Raw genomic sequence first — 17,556 nt, 5'->3', positions numbered from 1 at the left:
CTCCCCGTCCACGGGGCACACCAAGGAGGCTAGGAAGAGGCCTTCTTTGCCGCGGCTCTGGAATAAACCCGGGACAGAGGCTAGACCTATGTTGGGCAGTCCTCGATCCCCGCCGGCCTCTAGGCTTCTGACTCAAGTCGAGCGGAGTAGCCCGCCCGTTAGGAGCAGGCCTCCTCGGATGTCCGGATGCCCTCCACACCGGAGGCCCAGCAGGCAGCTCGGGATGTTATGTCCATGCCGGGAGCACCACTGATGTCGGCCCCGCACTCCAGAGGCAAGCTGCCGCTGGGATCTCTGCAGTCACCCCCGGCTCGGTACCAGTTTCAGTTGAGGGAATGTTCCCGATACTGTTCACCGCCCAATGACCGTTCAGGGCAAAGTCCACGTGGATCACCCTCGACGCCCACCAGCCTGTCTGGTTGGGTTCCGTCTGACCGAGACTCTTAGCACCACTCCGCCTCGAGGAGCGAACACTGACAGGACGGAGGCAGGCGACACCAAAGGTCTTAGTCTCAGAGGGGTTATCGCAGCCGGTCACGGCACAAACGTCAACTTTGTTCCCGTTCGTCATCCTGCTCCAGGACCTCGCCATGGCACCGCTTCCGCAGCCCCGGGCATCGATCGCCGTCATCTCGCCGTCACGGGTCCGCCCGCCGGAGCCGATCACAGAGCAGCTGTTACCGACAGTACCAGTCCTCCACGTCGGGATTGCGGTCCCGTGGTCAGCATTGCTCCCGGCGATGCCGCTTCTCCTGGTCCAGGGACAGCAGCAGGTCGTATGTCAGCCCAGCCTCCCTTCGTAGGTGTCCATCCATGGGTCAGGCCGAACAGCCGGCTCCACTGGTTTCACAGCAGGTGCAGTGGCACCGGCCCCCCTGGCTGGCCCAATGGTACCAGTGGGCACTGTGGCCCCTGATGCAGCCCCCGGTGGGGGCTCGCTCAGTGGCCGGAGCCTCAGAAGGACCATCGGCCTCCCTCTCCAGACCTCTGAGGAAGGAGTGGTGGGAGGTACATCCTCGGCACCATGCCCGGAGACCAACCAGGTGGTGGACCCTCCAGTGCTGGTGGACGCACAAAGTACCGCATCGGCCTCCTCACCCTCCATGGATGAGACGATTACAGCTCCTCCTGCCTCCATCCTGCAAGAGGACTTTAGGGCCCACGAAGAATTATTAAAAAGTGTGGCATCAAGCCTCCCCCTCCAAGCAGAGGAGATGGAGTAGCCCTCGGACTCCCTGTTTATGTACTGTCCTCTTCGGCACCGGGAAGGGTGGCCTTGCCTCTCCACGAAGGGGTGGCGAAAATTTTAAATGCCCTGTGGCAAACCCCGGCCTCATTGGCCCCCATTTCTAAGAGAGCGGAACGCAAGTATTTTGTACCTGCCAAGGGGCATGAATACTTATACACCCACCCTGCTTGTAACTCCCTGGTGGTTGAGTTGGTCAACCACCGGGAATGGCAGGGCCAACTAGCCCCTACCCCGAAAAATAAAGATTCAAGGAGGCTGGACTCATTTGGAAGAAAAATGTATTCGTCCTCAAGCTTCCAGTTATGGGTGGCAAACCACCAGGCTCTCCTGGGCCGGTATGAGTTCAATCTGTGGGGCTCCCTGCCCAAGTTCGAGGACTCCCTCCAGGAGCACGACAGGAAGGAGTTCAAAGCGCTGGTGGAGGAGGGCACAGCAGCTGCCAGGGCAACTCCGCAGGCAGCGTCAAATGCAGCGAACATGCTGCGCGGTCCATAGCCTCCACGGTGTCCATGAGAACGGCGTCATGGCTCCTGCTCTCTGGGCTGTCCAGCGAGGCAGAGAGCTCCCTGCAGGACCTCCCTTTTGACGGCAAAGCTCTGTTTGTGGAACAAACGGATACAAAGCTGCATGGCCTGAAAGACTCCCGCATGACTCTCCAGATTCTGAGTCTTTATGTTTCGGCTCCGGCTAAACCTAAGTTCAAGCCGCAGCAGGCTCCCGCTCAGGCCACCCATTCAAAATACGAGACCACTTATAAGAAGTTGCGGGACTATAATAGGTGCCCAAAGGGGCAGTCTCAGCCTGCCCCCCAGCCTGGGTCCTCCAAGGGCAAGCAAGCGGGGAAAAGGGGGTTTTGATGGGACATCTGGGGGCGCCCTGCCTGTTCTCATCAGGGATCTACCCTCAATAAAGCTTCATTCTCCAATCAGTTGTGCGATTTCCTCCCGGAGAGGTCGCAGCTGACCTCGGACCGATTGCTCCTCACACCATCTCCTGGAGCTACACTGTGGAAGCAGAGGTTCAGAAAATCTATGAAGTACAAGGGCAAATTCACATGCTTCAAAATATATATCAAGTTGAAAAGTATGCCTTTCAGACAGCTTATAGAGTGTCCACTTTATGTACCAAGTATGATGTATTGTGTTTTATGACTAAGATTGTACAACAACCCCATCATATTATCGCTATGGGAATGTTATTGCTTGTGTTGTTGTTAGCTAGTGTAGGAGTATGTTGTTGTTGTAAAGGACATAATAATAGTAATACGCTTTCATGTCCATGCTCATCATGCATTGTCATTACATCCAATCAAAACCCTTAAGGTTGAAGCATCTGATGTAGAATCTGAATTCCAAGATTTAATGCAAATAGAGATTTGAAAATGTTTGTTGTACTAGTAGTACAAAAGGGGGGGTTGTGGAAGCAGAGAAAGAACTGACAGGAAGGGGATGCAATGCATGACAGTTCGTTAGCAAGAGTCAGGCTAACTGTAACCCTAATAACGCGAGATGTGTAGAAGCGAGGATTGTATGAGGCGAGTGGGAAAGAACTGTGTGAGAAGTTGCGACCTTGTGTAGATAATGTGTAGAAAATATTGTATGTAGACTAGAGTCAAAACAGGTGAGAAAAATAAGATATCAAGATGGCCTATGTATAAACAAAATGCAGCTGTTTATTATTGTCTGTAATGAAAGGTATAAAGGTTTGCTGTAATTGTTTACCTGTAGAGAGACCTGGTTAGCTCTCTCCCTCTATGCAATTGTTAGAGAAAATAAAAGTATCTGACTTGCTGTACCCAAACAAAGAGTGAGAACGCTGTTATTCTCCAACAATGCCCTCCAGTTTACTTCCAACCACCCCCCGCCCCCGTCCCTCCTGGGGGACCCCTTGCACGAGGTGGGGCGGATCCTGGGCCTAGGAGCGGTGGAAGTGGTACCAGGGGATTTCAAAGGCAAGGGGTACTACTCCCACTATTTCCTTATCCCGAATGCCAAAGCGGTGCTCAGGCCCATCTTGGGCCTGCGAGGCCTGAAACAGTACATGGTGAAGCTCAAGTTCTGTATGGTCTTCCTGGCCTCGATCATCCCCTTCCTGGATCCCGGGGACTGGTACACCGCCCTTGATTTGCAGGATGCGTACTTCCACATTCATATATTCGAGGGGCACAGCCGCTTCCTCCATTTCACGGTGGCGCAGGAACACTACCAATTTTCGGTCCTCCCATTTGGCCTGTCCACTGTCCCCAGGGTATTCACGAAATGTATGTCGGTGGTGGTGGCCAACCTCAGGCGCTGGGGGGTCCAGATCTTCCCCTATCTGGATGACTGGTTGGTCAAGGGCAGCTCCCAGTCACAGGTGCGGAATCACATGGCACTTCTTCTGTCCACGTGCACCACTTTGGGCCTGTTGGTAAACAACACCAAGTCCATGTTAGTCCCGGTACAACGCATAGAGTTTATCGGGGCGGTCCTGAACGCCTCGTCGGCCAGAGCCTCCTTTCCACCGAACAGGTTTGAGACCCTGAAGGGGCTCATCGACACGGTCACAAGGTTTCCGGTGACAACAGCGAGAGCGTGCCTCTAGCTCTTGGGTCACATGTCGGCGTGCACATATGTGGTCCGTCACGCCAGACTCACGATGAGGCCCCTCCAGCTCTGGTTAGCCTCGGAGTTTTCCCAAGCCAGGGACAGGATGGACAAAGTCCTCACGGTGCCCGAGCCAGTGATCGGTGCCCGAGCCAGTGATCACCGCCCTACGGTGGTGGTCCTCCCCGAGAAACATGCTCCAAGGGGTCCTGTTCAGGGGCAGGACCCTGTCACTGGAACTGGTGTCCAACACATCGGACCTGGGATGGGGGGCCCATGTGGGGAACGTTTAGACCCAAGCTCTGTGGTCGGCTCAGGATCTGACCCTCCACATAAACATCAAGGAGCTCAGTGTGGTACAGCTGGCATGCATGGCCTTCCACTCGCATCTGGAGGGCCAGATGATCAGTGTCCTCATGGACAACACGGCCTCAATGTTCTACATCAACAGGCAAGGCGGGTCCCGATCCTCTGCTCTCTGCCACGAAGCCCTCAGGCTGTGGGACTTATGTTTAGTCCTCGACATCTGCCTACGGGCCTTCCATCTGCCGGGTACCCGGAACGCACAGGCGGATCACTTGAGCAGGGACTTCTCCTCTCAGCATGAGTGGTCTCTCCACCCAGAGGTGGTAAACAGACTTTTTCAAGTATGGGGAACTCTCCAGGTGGACCTGTTCGCGACTCGGCAGAACTGTCGCTGTCCCTGGTTCTGCTCCGGGGGGGGGGGCCGCTATCTCCGATGCCTTCCTCCTGTCCTGGTCAAGCCAGTTTCTCTATGCCTTTCCCCCGTTCCCGCTGATCGGCAAGGTCCTGGAACAGATAAAGACGGACAAGGCCTGGGTCCCTCTGATTGCCCTAGCATGGCCCAGGCATCATTGGTACAAGGCCCTCACAGGCGTGGCAGTAACCCCACCATTGCCCTCCCGCTGAGACCTGCTCTCCCAGGACCAGGGCCGCCGCCTCCACCCCACCCTAGCAGCACTCCACCTCATAGCATGGCTACTCAATGGTTAGGTAGGGAGGAAAGGACGTGCTCGGAAGGGGTTCAGCGTGTCCTTCTAGAAAGCAGGCGGCCCTCCACATGCCGAGCCTACTTGGCAAAGTGTTCTCAGTTTTCCAGATGAGCGGACGAGTGTGGCATTTCCCTGGTGGCTGCCCCGATCCAGCTTATTCTGGACTACTTCTTTCACCTTAGAGCCCAGGGCCTAGCGCCCTCATCAGACAAGGTGCACCTGGCAGCCATATCAGCCTTCCATCTGCTGGTGCAGGGCCACACAATATTCTCCCATGCTATGACTGGCCGATTCCTTAAGGGGTTGGATTGCCTCTTCCCGTATGTTAGGCCCCCAATCCTGCAGTGGGACTTAAACCTGGTGTTGGCCTATCTGACGGGGCCCCCGTTTGAGCCACTAGCCACATGCTCCTGGTCACACCTCTTGTGGAAAGTGGCCTTCCTGGTTGCGATCAGGTCGGCTAGGCGGGTCTCGGAACTCAGGGCCCTGATCTCCAAGCCCCTGTACACGGTGTTTCATAAAGATAAGCTCCGCACACACCCTTCATTCCTCCCAAAGGTAGTCTCTGCCTATCACATGGGTCAGGATATTTTTCTGCCGGTCCTCTGCCCCAAGCCCCATGCATCCAGCAAGGAGCGCCGCCCCCACACCCTGGATGTGAGACGGGCTCTGGCTTTTTACCTGGAGTGGACTAAGCAGCTCAGAAAGTCCTCGCAACTGTTCATCACCTCGGCCAAGCACATGAAAGGTCGGCCGATCTCCACTCAGGATCACCTCGTGCATCCATACCTGTTATGACCTGGCGGGAATCCCTCCACCACCAATTGTCAAGACGTACTCGACTAGGGCACAGGTCTCATCGGCTGCCTTTTTGGCCCATGTCCTCATTCTGGACATTTGCAGGGCTGCCACTTGTTCTTCAGTTCACACGTTCACCTCGCATTATGTGATTGTCTCTCAGGGCAGGGTGGACACTAGGTTTGGCAGGGCTGTGCTCCGTCCCGAGAATTTGTGAACTCCTACCCACGTCCAACAGATATAGCTTGGAATCACCTATTGTGGAATACACATGAGCAATCACTCGAAGAAGAAAAGACAGTTACCTTTTCCATAACTGGTGTTCTTCGAGGTGTTGCTCATGTCTATTCCACATCCCTCTCTCCTTTCCCTCTGTCTGAGTCGTCTGACAAGAAGGAACTGAGGGTGGGGGGAGCATGCAGCGCCCCTTATACCATGCCATTGAAGCGCCACTCTAGGGGTTGCTAGCGCGCTCCCGTATGGGTACTGCTAGGGGAAAAACTTCCGGCACCGGTGCACGTGGCGAGCACGCACACCTATTGTGGAATAGACATGAGCAACACATCTTGAAGAATACCAGTTATGGGAAAGATAACTGTCTTTTCATCAAATTTATCTGAATATGCTAATAGAAAGAAAGGACAGCATTCCCCAAATAGCAAACTAACCATACACAAAAACGTAGCCCAAGTAGAGCTGCCTATAATCCAAAGAGCCAGAGACTCCTTTGGGTGCACTGGGGCCACTTCAATTAATGTGGAAGGCATTCATATACTTCCAGGTTGGTTTCAGTGCAGCATCACAAGACAGATACAAATCAAGGACCAGAATATTACTTATTAAATCCCACAGTCTCGCTCTGTGTCTTTTGATTATTCAGCCTTTTCCTATCAGACTTTTTCCAGCTTGTGGTCATTTTTATTTTCTAAGTGACCAATGTTTAGTAAATTTCTGATGTTTCATTCCGTTGAAGGTGGACTTATTTTTCCCCCATATATATGTTCATGATAGTCAGAAGAGCCTGAGAATCTCTGAGGGCAAGGTGCCTACTAAAATCAAATGCTTTCCTGCACTGAATCTTATCACCTTGAACAGGATCCCCAGGCTCACATGAAGGATTCATGTGTTGTCATGCTGAAGTAGGCAAAAATATTTGATTGGTTAATATGCCCAGATGATCAGACATGGTGAGCACCTAAGCTCCCATCTTAAGCCAGTGTGGGGAGGGTTCAGAAATTCTACAGATCGCACACTTGACTGTAGTAAAAGGCAGGTCACTTCCATCATTTGTAGAGAAGGATTTTAATGCTCTGCACCAAAGGTACTTACCCTTGCTCTGCCAACCTTTTTAACCATTGTTCTACTATTGTTCTTTAAACATGAAACATGCAGCATTTCCAGGAGAAAGTGGAATTACTGGAACAAGAAGCGGCGAATGAGAGACAGCAGCTAGTGGAGACTCACATGGCCAGAGTGGAAGCCATGCTGAATGACCGTCGCCGCATTGCTCTGGAGAACTATATCACAGCTCTGCAAGCCGTCCCTCCCAGAGTAAGTAGAATACCACAGACTTAATCTGCTATGTAGAAATCACATCAGATATCCTAGAGAGAGGAAGACACCAAAGTACAATTCCCCTCTATAAAGGCACAGAATAACATTTTCTTTTCCCTCATGAGAGATTCACTAAGGATGTTGCCCAAAATTTGCAAACCTGGGTTCCTAAAGTTATGCTCCTTAATCTGTATTTAGGCACCTGATACTAAGTTACTTGAGCTTCAGAAGTTAAAAGCACCCACAAATCCCAACAAAGTAATAGTTAAGTGCTACAGTGTGGTGTGCAAACAGTAAGACTTAAGATGCCCTTTCCATCTCAAAGTTTTGTGATTTTTGTGTGCTTAAATATTGGGATGCTGGGGGATAGAGCTCTTGTGTGAGGGTTGTTGGGCATTTGACTTCAGCTCCAGAACAGAATCTTAAATATAGTAGATGTGCTAAATATTATTGTTGTTAATTATGATATAAACACCAGTTTCAAGATGTGTATTGGATGGAATTTTTAATGAATCCATATTGTAATGACTACATTTAGTCCAAAAATAATAGGTCTGTATTTCCCAGAGAAAAATTAGCCCACTCAGAGTTTGTGGAAAACAGTCAATCATTTTCTATTTTACTGACACTTATTAGATGGAAAAACCCTTAGGACACTGATAAGATTTTAAGTCAACGTACAGATTCAGCAACATTGGAAAGTAATGCAAGTGATAAATTTGGAAATGCATCCAAAGCATTCGTTAATCTGCCAGAGCAGAAAAAAGACAGTCAAAGATACATGGCTACTGAAATTTTGAAACAAAAATTCCTATCACCACCACACATTCCTATGGTTAAAAGTCTGAACAATTCTCTGATGTGCTAGAATGTTGGTGATGATGACCAGGAGTTGCACTTATGTAAGAGGTTTAACCTCTCTTACTTGACAGAATAGACTGTGTCAGCGAACCTCCCCCTGATGTCACTTGAGTAGGATAGTTTCCTTTATGGAAAAAAATCTGCTTTGCGGGGAAAAATTCCCCTTTGGAAGGAAAACTGCTTGTCAGCTGGATTGTGTGAGAGACTGTCACTACTTAACCATAGTGGTAGGAAAGATTTAAAAGCTGGGCTTCCACGTTCCAAGATTGTGCACTGTACGACACAAGGCAAAAAACAAAAATTTCTACGAACAAGTCTTTCAGATAGATGAGTAATGTGCAACAGCATTGTAGCTATAACAATAAATATTTTTAAAATGAGGAAGACTGGGTTACAGGTGAAAACACAAATTATCAAAATCACAGAATTTGAAGATGCTGGGGTTTGGGGTTTTTTGGTTGGTTGCTTTTGTTTTTAATTAACCAGTTAATATTTCATCATCGGCTTTAACTCAGCCCTTCTATTCCAAAATCCTGGTACGCTTGTTTATCCTGCAGATAAGGTTGTAGAACCCTATTACCTGGCACTTAAAGGAAACTCAGATCTTCCCAGTTACATATATAAATGGTGATAATGCAGTCTTTTGTAGGCTCCTACAACTTGAGCTCACCTTTTTACCCTGTATCAATTAAAAGGGGAATCTCAGGCCTCTCGTGTGAAGGTATATCCTGTATATTTAGGGTGAACGTGGAAAAGCTTGATCCTGGTGTATGTTTTGGAGCATGGGATCTCTGATTAATTTTGACAGGATAGAAAGACATGCAATCTGTGGTGTGGTAGTGGATGGTACAGGGTCTTGTGCAACCGTATGTTAAGAGTAAGATGTAACAAGTTGTGGCCTCTGACTCGTACTATAAGGATAGTGAAGAGCCTGGTCTCCAGTCCTTAATTAGTGGGTAGGTTAGCAATTTTTAGATCAACACACAGTTTCCTTTCGGATAGTGTGGTCAGTAACTCATAGCTGAAAATTACATGGGGGTAGTGCTTGAGATAAATCTAATCATAGCTTTTCTACTGATTTACTGCATGGCCTTGGGCAGATCACTTAACACCACTGAGTTTAAGTTTTCCTCTCGGTAAAATGTGGATAGCATATCTGCCTTACAAGAGGATTATGAGGAATAAATAAACTTTTAACGTATTGGAGAGCTTCCAGTGAAAGGAGTACAAAGGAGTAAATATTTTAGTCTAGTTTTGGGGAGCAAAGTAACTGATGTGCAGATTTGGGGTTAGCTCCATGTCAAAAAGAGCTAAATCTTTTCCCACTTCAAAAATTGGGACTGACAACCTGTGTCATCCTTTGGACTGATGTGTTGAGTTATGTGGATTTACACATCACTCCATGGAAATGGGGATTTAATGGCATCTTAAAGTGACCCTGAACTAGTCACAGCAAAAATCCTACAGTACAAAAATTGATCTATTTAAAGAGAGTCGGCCCTGCAACACAAAGCTGTTGCCTCCTGGAGATGTTACCATACAGAGCCTCACCATGATCAAAAGGAGGCCATGGGGGGTGAACAGCAGCTCTGAGGTTTTTAATAGTTCACCTACCGGTATTGTTAATGATGCTATACTTGCCTCCACCCTTGTTTTCTCATTTTCATTACATTCTGTTGCCAGTATCAACTCAGATGTGCGGTTCACAACGTGCAGCAAACAGATTTTGAATGCAGTCGCAAGGCCTGTTTTGTTTTGTTGTTGGACAGTGGCTGAGAGCTGAGGGATAGTTAGTTTTGGGTGAACAGTCTATCAGATGAATTTGGGCATGTGAGTGTTTGGATGATCTTCTGACTCATGAACAGCAATACCATCAGAATCCAAATATCAGTCCTCTCACACTCCTACCCCAAGGGAAAACGGGAATGGGGGAAAACTCAGCTAGAGCTGTGCATACATCTCTGGACTCAACCTCATCTGTGTCCTTGGGAAACAGCTGGCTGGAATGACAATGAGACAGGATGTACTCCTGGGGGCTTTATCACTAGCAAACTGAAAGGAGTTTGGACCTGAGGGAATCAAACCTTCTTTGTTTTCTGCTAAACAATCCTTCCCGAGAGGGAATTCCCCTCCAATAACACTTTCCAATAATAAATCAAGCACTGTGCTGTTTTGTTAATATACTCACTACAGGAATAAAGTGTAAACATTTCTAACAGCTTAATAAGTTAGTTTTCCAAGTGAGGTAGCCAGATTCTCTGAGAGAAGGTATGGGAGAGCATTTGTGTTTAAATTGGAAAACAAATGGCTGTGTTTCATTGCAGTTCCTCCGCAGAAGAATGTGCATCCCTGGTGCACAGGCTAAGGGGTGAGCTTTTTGTGAATGCTTACTGTTAAGATACTGGCAGCACAACACTGCCTTGAGAGAGAAGCAAGTTTGGATTTGTAATAAAGCTATTTTGAGCTTTTTCTTTGCAGGGTAATGTTCTTTAGGCCTGTGCCACGTCTTTCTCAGATGGATGAGAGGGTCACAAGTATTACATGTTGTCAATTTTGCTTTTATTTAATATCATAAATACACTTTCCGCTGCAAAAAGGCTTTCAAGAAGAAGATAATCTAGTGAGGAGGGGCAGTGAACTTGGACTCAGCAGATCTGGGTTCAGCTCCTGGCTCTCCCCAGTCTTCCTAGTGAGCCTGGGAAAGTCAATCTCACAGTGCCTCAGTCCCCCTTATGAAAAATGAGGATAATGCTATTCTCATACCTCACAGCAATGCCATTAATAATGGGGGGGTGCTGTGATACTACAGATAAACACCTAGCGAGGCGTTAGACATTCCCAGCACAAGGCTGAATAGGGAAAAGAGTGACAACACCAAGACCGGGGGGAGGGGAGAAGGTTAAAATTAAGACAAAAAACGGGAAGAAGGAAGTAGATTATAAAACAGGAGAGAACAGTTTTGGGTGCTGTCAGCCACGCACAGTACAGTTTTACGTGCACACATGCGTACACCCAGACACACAAGTTCCAGGCGATCGTCTTTTTTGGCCCAGGGCACCCTAGCTGGTTTTGGCATCTTGCACATTAGTGCTGAGGAACTGGAATTCATTTATGGTTTTATTTTGGGCAGGACAGATTGGTATAACTGCAATATTTTTGAAGTAATTGTACACCACAGTACAATCCCAGCTACATAGACGTTCTGCATGGTGACCCAGCATTCAGGAAAACAAAGTACAAAATGGAGTCACATAGCTCAAGGCCTATTTAAGAACAAAACTAAGCAGAAAATTGAGAAAGATAGTGCAGTTGAAAGCAACATCATGCAAGCTATCCAAAACCTCAGAGCTGATCCTCATCTCCAATTCTTTGTGCAGCCGAGCTGCTTCTGTACTTTGTTGCCTATGGAAATGGAATGCAGCTGTTCAGTCTCCAATGTCAAAATATTGCACTGGTTTGCACTGCTCAATGGTATTACTACAGAAAGGAGGATTAATGGCAGGTGGTGTTAATGTGTAACTACAGCTATAATCAGTAGTTTTGTTCTTCATTTTGCAAATTAAAAAAACTAGGGGAATACATAGTCATAATTCTCTCTGAGGAGGTTAGCTCAAATATTTGTTCACATTTTATTTTTCACGTATACATGGAGTTTAATTGGCTTCCCCTCCTTTTCTCAAACCTTCCCCCCCCCATTTGATCATAGTTACCTTTGGCTTCCTATGTAAAAACTGTTTTTGCCCCTCAAGTTCACAATGGTATAACAAAAGAAATATAAGGAAAAAGTTCAGAGGCTCATTTTCTCACTGCCTCATACACTGTGTGCAGAGGGTTTAAAATGCTACCGTCCTGATTTGGAAACACTAGGCACAAGCGTAAATCACGGCACATGGGATAAGGCCCTGAATGTCTACCTGAATTTCGGCTGCCATGTTTTTTTTTTTTTTTTTTTTTTTGTTCAATTGCTTTAAGAAGACTATAGTTTGTGCTTTTAGGGCAACACAGCTCACTTGCAGAAGGTGGTAGTACCCTCTGCACAATGGGGTAGAGTTTTGGCCATCACGGTGGGAGAGAAGGGCATGTGAAGAGGCCTCTTAAGGGGCCTCTGCTCCCTGAGCACTGCAGGTCTTTCCTGAACCCAATTAGACTGCTGTGGGGAGGTGCAATTGGGGGGTCGACTAAAGGGGGAGGGTCTTTTGTATCTGCAGTTGCACTGATCAAATGATCAAAATACCTGGAGTTGGGAAAGAGGGGCAGCAGCCACTATTCCAGCCCATAGACTCGCTCACGTAAACCCACAGCTGTGGAGGTTTTTTTGCACAAAGCCCGATTATGGGATTTGTGCCAGGAGGAGTGGGTTTCAGCTTTTCTTTCAAACTGGGTCAAACTTTGAGAAATCATCATTTTCAGCATTTTTCCAGCTGCTGTTGGAAATGCTTTTGTGTGGATAAAAACAGACTCCCTTGCTTCCTAGATGGTTTGCTTGATCACGTAGTGTAGTCATAATCCTCGGTTTGCCAGCAGGAGAAGATGGGTTTTCTAGGAGTAAACTACTGATGAAACAAAATGGAGGCAAACCTAGCCATGTGGTAGGTTTTACATAACTTTGCAAGGTCCCATTTTATCTGAAACCCAGTTTTCAGAGGGAAGTTTTTCTAATAAATGTTTCTGGCTTTGCTCCATCTCAATATCAAGTAAGAGCAAAATTTGCAGGTGTTTTTAATTTTGTAAAACCTAGTGAGTTGTAGTTTTGCTTTTCAAAACTTTAATTGGTCCAAATCTTGGTCCCATTTTATCCTTCTCTCCGAAAGTCAAGGGAGGTGTAAAGCTGGGAAGATTGGATATAAATTGTGGCATTTTGCCTATGTGTAGGTTAAATAACAATTTTTATTTTTTTTTTGGAAACTAGCAAAAGTTGCAGATGGAGACCTCATTAAAACCATATGAAAGGAAACTGAATCCAGGTTTTAGTAATGTTTGAAATGTTATTTCAGTGTGAAAGTCTCTTTAAATATTTGTAGCTCACCCTTCAGTGGAGTCTTTCTTGAATGTTCCCATGATAATCCGCTTTTTCTGCACCAGACCAGACCCATTAACTTTACAGTCATTTGATAAAATCCAGCAAGTTAGTCATCCTTATAGGCTAATAAAAAAAAGTAATTGTTGGGCATGCCTCTTATTTTCAAGTGAGAAAAAAGTTTTTGATCAAAATGATGAGGCTGCTCAGAATTTTGCATGGAAGTTTCCTAGAAGCTGTTTTTCAAATACACAAAATTGCTTTAATTGGGTTTTTGTTGTTGCTGTTTTTTCAGTGGTCAGTATTCTGTGTGTATCAATCTAGACTAAATTTGATAAACTTCCATTTTCCATAAACGCAGTGAAATTGTTGTTTCAAAACACATTATACACGAGTCGCTGAGATTGAAATGGTGGTTCAATAGCATAGGAAGATAATAGGTTTAGGGGTTGTATAATATTTCTCACCTGCTTGCAATTGTTGTATCAGAGCTCAAATTTCTGATAATGTCTGGTTTCTGGGTCAGGAAAGAGACCAGTGGGACACTTTTCATTGTAATTGCCTCTTGAAAAGAAAATATAAGAGTTTTCATGTGCTAACTTGTTGGGTATAAATAAAGCCAGACTTCCACCAGTTAATCATTTCCACAGTCTCCAGTATAGAAGAATCCTTTGGGTATTAAAGCTGAAAACTGGAATAAATGAGAAAATAAAGGGTGGGGGGGACTAAACCTCAGAATATAAATTAATAGAATTCCCTTTATAGACCAATGGCAAGGAACTGTCAACATTGAATAAAATCAAATTAAGGCCTTCTTGGTATGGCAAAGATTAGTAGAAAATGGAGATAAAAAACTTTTTATATTCAGGGTGTTATAGGAATATCTGTTAGGCTACACTTCTGTTGGGCTACACTTTGCAGCCTTCTGTTTGCTTCATGAAAGTATTTCATAAATGAATGCCTATAACCGTGAATTCACTTTTATGGGGGTGAGTGTTTTCTCATAATACCTTACATTTATAAAGCTGTTTCATCAAGAAGGGTCTCAAAGTGCTTTTTTGACCTTGGATGTAAGGATCACTTCTCCCCTCATTGAAATACAGCCATTTCTGGAGTGAAAATTCAGCAGCTATTGTGCATCAGGAAGATATCAAGAAAAAATTGAAAAAGTAAAATTACAGGAGAGATTTAGACAGACAGATTCTAATTACCTGAGTTTGGAATTTGTCCCAGACATTAGAGTTAACACTTCACTCGTGGAAGTGGAAAAAGTTGGCTATGAATATTCATGGATTGTTTATGGTCATGAAACCTTTATTTTGCCTCTCATCCAAATGATGGCACTGGCAGTAGCACAACTCCCACAACTCCAACTTAAGGCATAGATTCCGTACTACTGTAACTAAGAGGAACAGATGCCATCTGCCAAGTTATCATCAGAGTTTCCTGCTTCATCTGGACTTCCATTGTCTCTCTCAATTTCCAAACTGTTATGGAAATTTTAAGACTGCGTATTAAGCACACTCCAGTCAGGAAATTACACAGTCAAGGTCATATTTGCAACTTTAACTCTGTCCTTTGTATACATTTTCACAGTATGTAACAAGACGGTTTCCCAAATAATAGAGTATAGACACAAATGCCGTATCTTGTAATAACGTGTATGCAGGATGAGCTGAATGGAAGACATTCACAAACCAACTACGAAAACTACAGATAACCATCATTACACAGCATGCTCCACACGAAGTCTGCAATAATTGACTAACAGTTAAAATTGACTGGCTTGTGGTAAATTTGCAGCTATATTACATTGTAGTTAACAGTCTCAGAATCTGAACTGGACCCAGAAAGACACTGTGGCTGAGTTGATGGAAAGATACATAGTATTTGGGTGCTAACAGAATGAGTTTTAAAAAAAGAACTTATTTTAGAACTTATCAGAGAGAAAACTTGTCTGTAAAAGTATATGTTAGGCCATTCTGGCAATTAATTTAAGTATAAAAGATTATAAATATGATTGTAGAAAATAATTGCAGTATATACCGATATTTATATTATTGGAGAAATAATATGTGATCATGTAATTAGGCCGTACCATACGGAATACACAGAAGGGGACTACATTTTATTTGTTTTTTAAAAGACAGGTGAATCTGCCGAAAGGTTAGAAATATTAAATTAAATTCCATAGAAGATGAGTTACTGGGTAGGATGCAGGTGAAGTAATGAAGAGTGCTTGATGAGCACAAGTTCATACCACTCCACAATTTATTACATAGATAACCTCAGTCTGTTTGTGTCTGCACACATATGCACACCATTCTTCTTAATATATAGATAATGTGAGCATGCCCTTGCTCTTAAGAAATTTAATCTCCGTGCCAACCAATCAGGATTTTCCAGTGTTCTGAAATCAGCATTACACAATATTCTTAATGAAATAAGATGTGTTCAAAATATTGAGGAATTAAGGATGCTGCTGCTTAGGAGGTAATTTAATTTCTTGTTACTGGATTAATAAGAGTAGCCGAAGGGCCTAGTCAAGATAAATATAAGTGTGTGGATGAGGAAAGTCAATTTGCAAAATACAGTTTGCTTTCTGATAAAGTTAAGTGAGATAATTAAAAAATAAGATTTTTGTCAATTATTCTCGCTGGATTGTAATGAAAATTATTCTATAGGACACAGACAGCCCCTGCTAACTGCCTTATGTAGTTTATCTGTTTGGCATACAGTCCTCCAGCTTTTTATTATTATTATTATTAATAGTAGTATAGCTACAAATGTATAAAAAGAAAAAAAAATCTTAAAAATAGGGAGCAGATAAGTACCATAGCCAGTAATTTTTCAATAATTATCAACCCTGCGGATTAAATATTAAATATAAGACACACAGGGCTGACTCAGTGGTCTAGCAGCAGTGCATTCTTACGCCAAGGGGATCAGAGTTCAGACCTTAAGATTTAAATGATCAGATAATAGCAATGTTTTCATTTATGCTTTACTCTGAAGGTCCCTTCCCCGCCAGCTGTAGTAATCCATGCCCTAAAATTACAATAATCCATCCAGCTGTAGGAACTGATCCTGCATCCCTTCAAAGTGGGTAATTCTCAGTGAAGAGAATGGGAGTTCTGCATGTGATAGGATTGCAAGGATTTGGCCCATGTTTTTGTGGGGTGGACACAAGATCACTTTAATTCCTTCTTGAAACTCAACTCTGCCAGGATGCCTACAAGACGCTATCTGCTGAGAACAGCTAGGCAGGAAGTGAGCCATAACTAATGTTCATTTTCTAAGGCATGGTCCTTTCCCTCTCATCTCATTCTCTACCTCCTCAGCATCCCCTTGTTTGCTGCATCCACCTAGATTATAAACTCTTTGGGGTAGGTGCTGTCTTTTACTATGTCTTAGCCCAGTTCCTGATCTCAGCCGGGGCCTCTAGTTACTATCGTAATACAAATAACATTGAACTGATCTTTAGAGTAGTTAGATAATCAAGGTACAAGTACCACCATTTCATTATTCTATATGCATATCTCCAGCACCAGCAGTTACCAATTTATTATATCTTTTTCCATTCTCATCCTTGAAAAGTAATTTTACTTTTCCATGACAGAAATTGTGTATATAAAACATCGAGGTTATTTGTGGTCCCAGCCACACCCGAACAGGCAAAGCTGCTGCTGTGCTTTCATTGCTCCTTACTAAATTTGACAGCTTTGTCTGGAGTGAAGTTTCTTAAATTTCTGGCATCAGACTGGGGAGGGGAGGGGAGGGGACCTCTTCCAGACAAGGCATGAGTATGATTATTCTTTCTTGGGCAACTGAAGACTCTGGAAAAGCAGAACCAATAGACAATATGCCATTTGTTTTGTTGAGCCCAAAGTAGAAATGACCTCACATATCTCCATTTAGCCATGGAAGCTTGTAGATTATTTGCCCAGTTATGCACAGGGAGTTAGTGGCAGTTCGCCTGACTCAGTCCCTTGTAATAACTACTGGACATCAGGCAAGGCGGAATGGTTTATTACATATTGTAAATAAGATGGCCACCTGCCATGTGCCCAGGGTGCTTCTGTATTGCCCTACCCTTTGTTCTCCCTCTTCCAGTCCCTTTTACAGAGATTCCACACCCTTGCTCATCCAGCCACCGCCCTGATTGGGACCTGGGTTTATTCGGACAATAACTCAAAAGTAAAACTCAAAGTTCCAAAAATCTGACCCCAAAGCATGGCTCTTACCTCAGAGCTGTGGGGAGTGAAAGGGTTCCTTCGTAAAGTTCTTTCTTTTGAATTATTAGGGGTGACCCACCTTGTGGTTCAGCTTACAACTGTCCTGTTCAGAGCTAACTCCCATGTAGACTTCCTAGAGTCAGTTCCCCTAAACAGCTGCTTCTCCACTCTTGTAGGGAACCATCTGCTTGAGACTCCCTCCCCACATCAGGTGTCTCTGTTAAGCTCATGTAACAAGCCTGAT

At 45.1% G+C, this 17,556-nt stretch overlaps 1 protein-coding gene across 4 annotated transcripts in view; it reads left to right on the top strand.

Moving 5' to 3' along the window:
* APP (amyloid beta precursor protein) overlaps window positions 1-17,556 on the top strand; it is a 316,779-nt gene that overhangs the window by 227,648 nt on the left and 71,575 nt on the right. For all 4 annotated transcript variants that reach the window (XM_054047642.1, XM_054047629.1, XM_054047622.1 and 1 more), the window contains one exon: window positions 7,038-7,196. In XM_054047642.1, coding sequence (XP_053903617.1) covers window positions 7,038-7,196 — 159 coding nt within the window. The remainder of the gene's footprint in view (window positions 1-7,037; window positions 7,197-17,556) is intronic.

This window comes from Malaclemys terrapin, chromosome 1 (genome assembly GCF_027887155.1).
Source record: "Malaclemys terrapin pileata isolate rMalTer1 chromosome 1, rMalTer1.hap1, whole genome shotgun sequence".
In the NCBI taxonomy this organism is placed as follows: Eukaryota; Metazoa; Chordata; order Testudines; family Emydidae; genus Malaclemys; species Malaclemys terrapin.
This window is presented reverse-complemented; position numbering and strand designations above follow the sequence as displayed.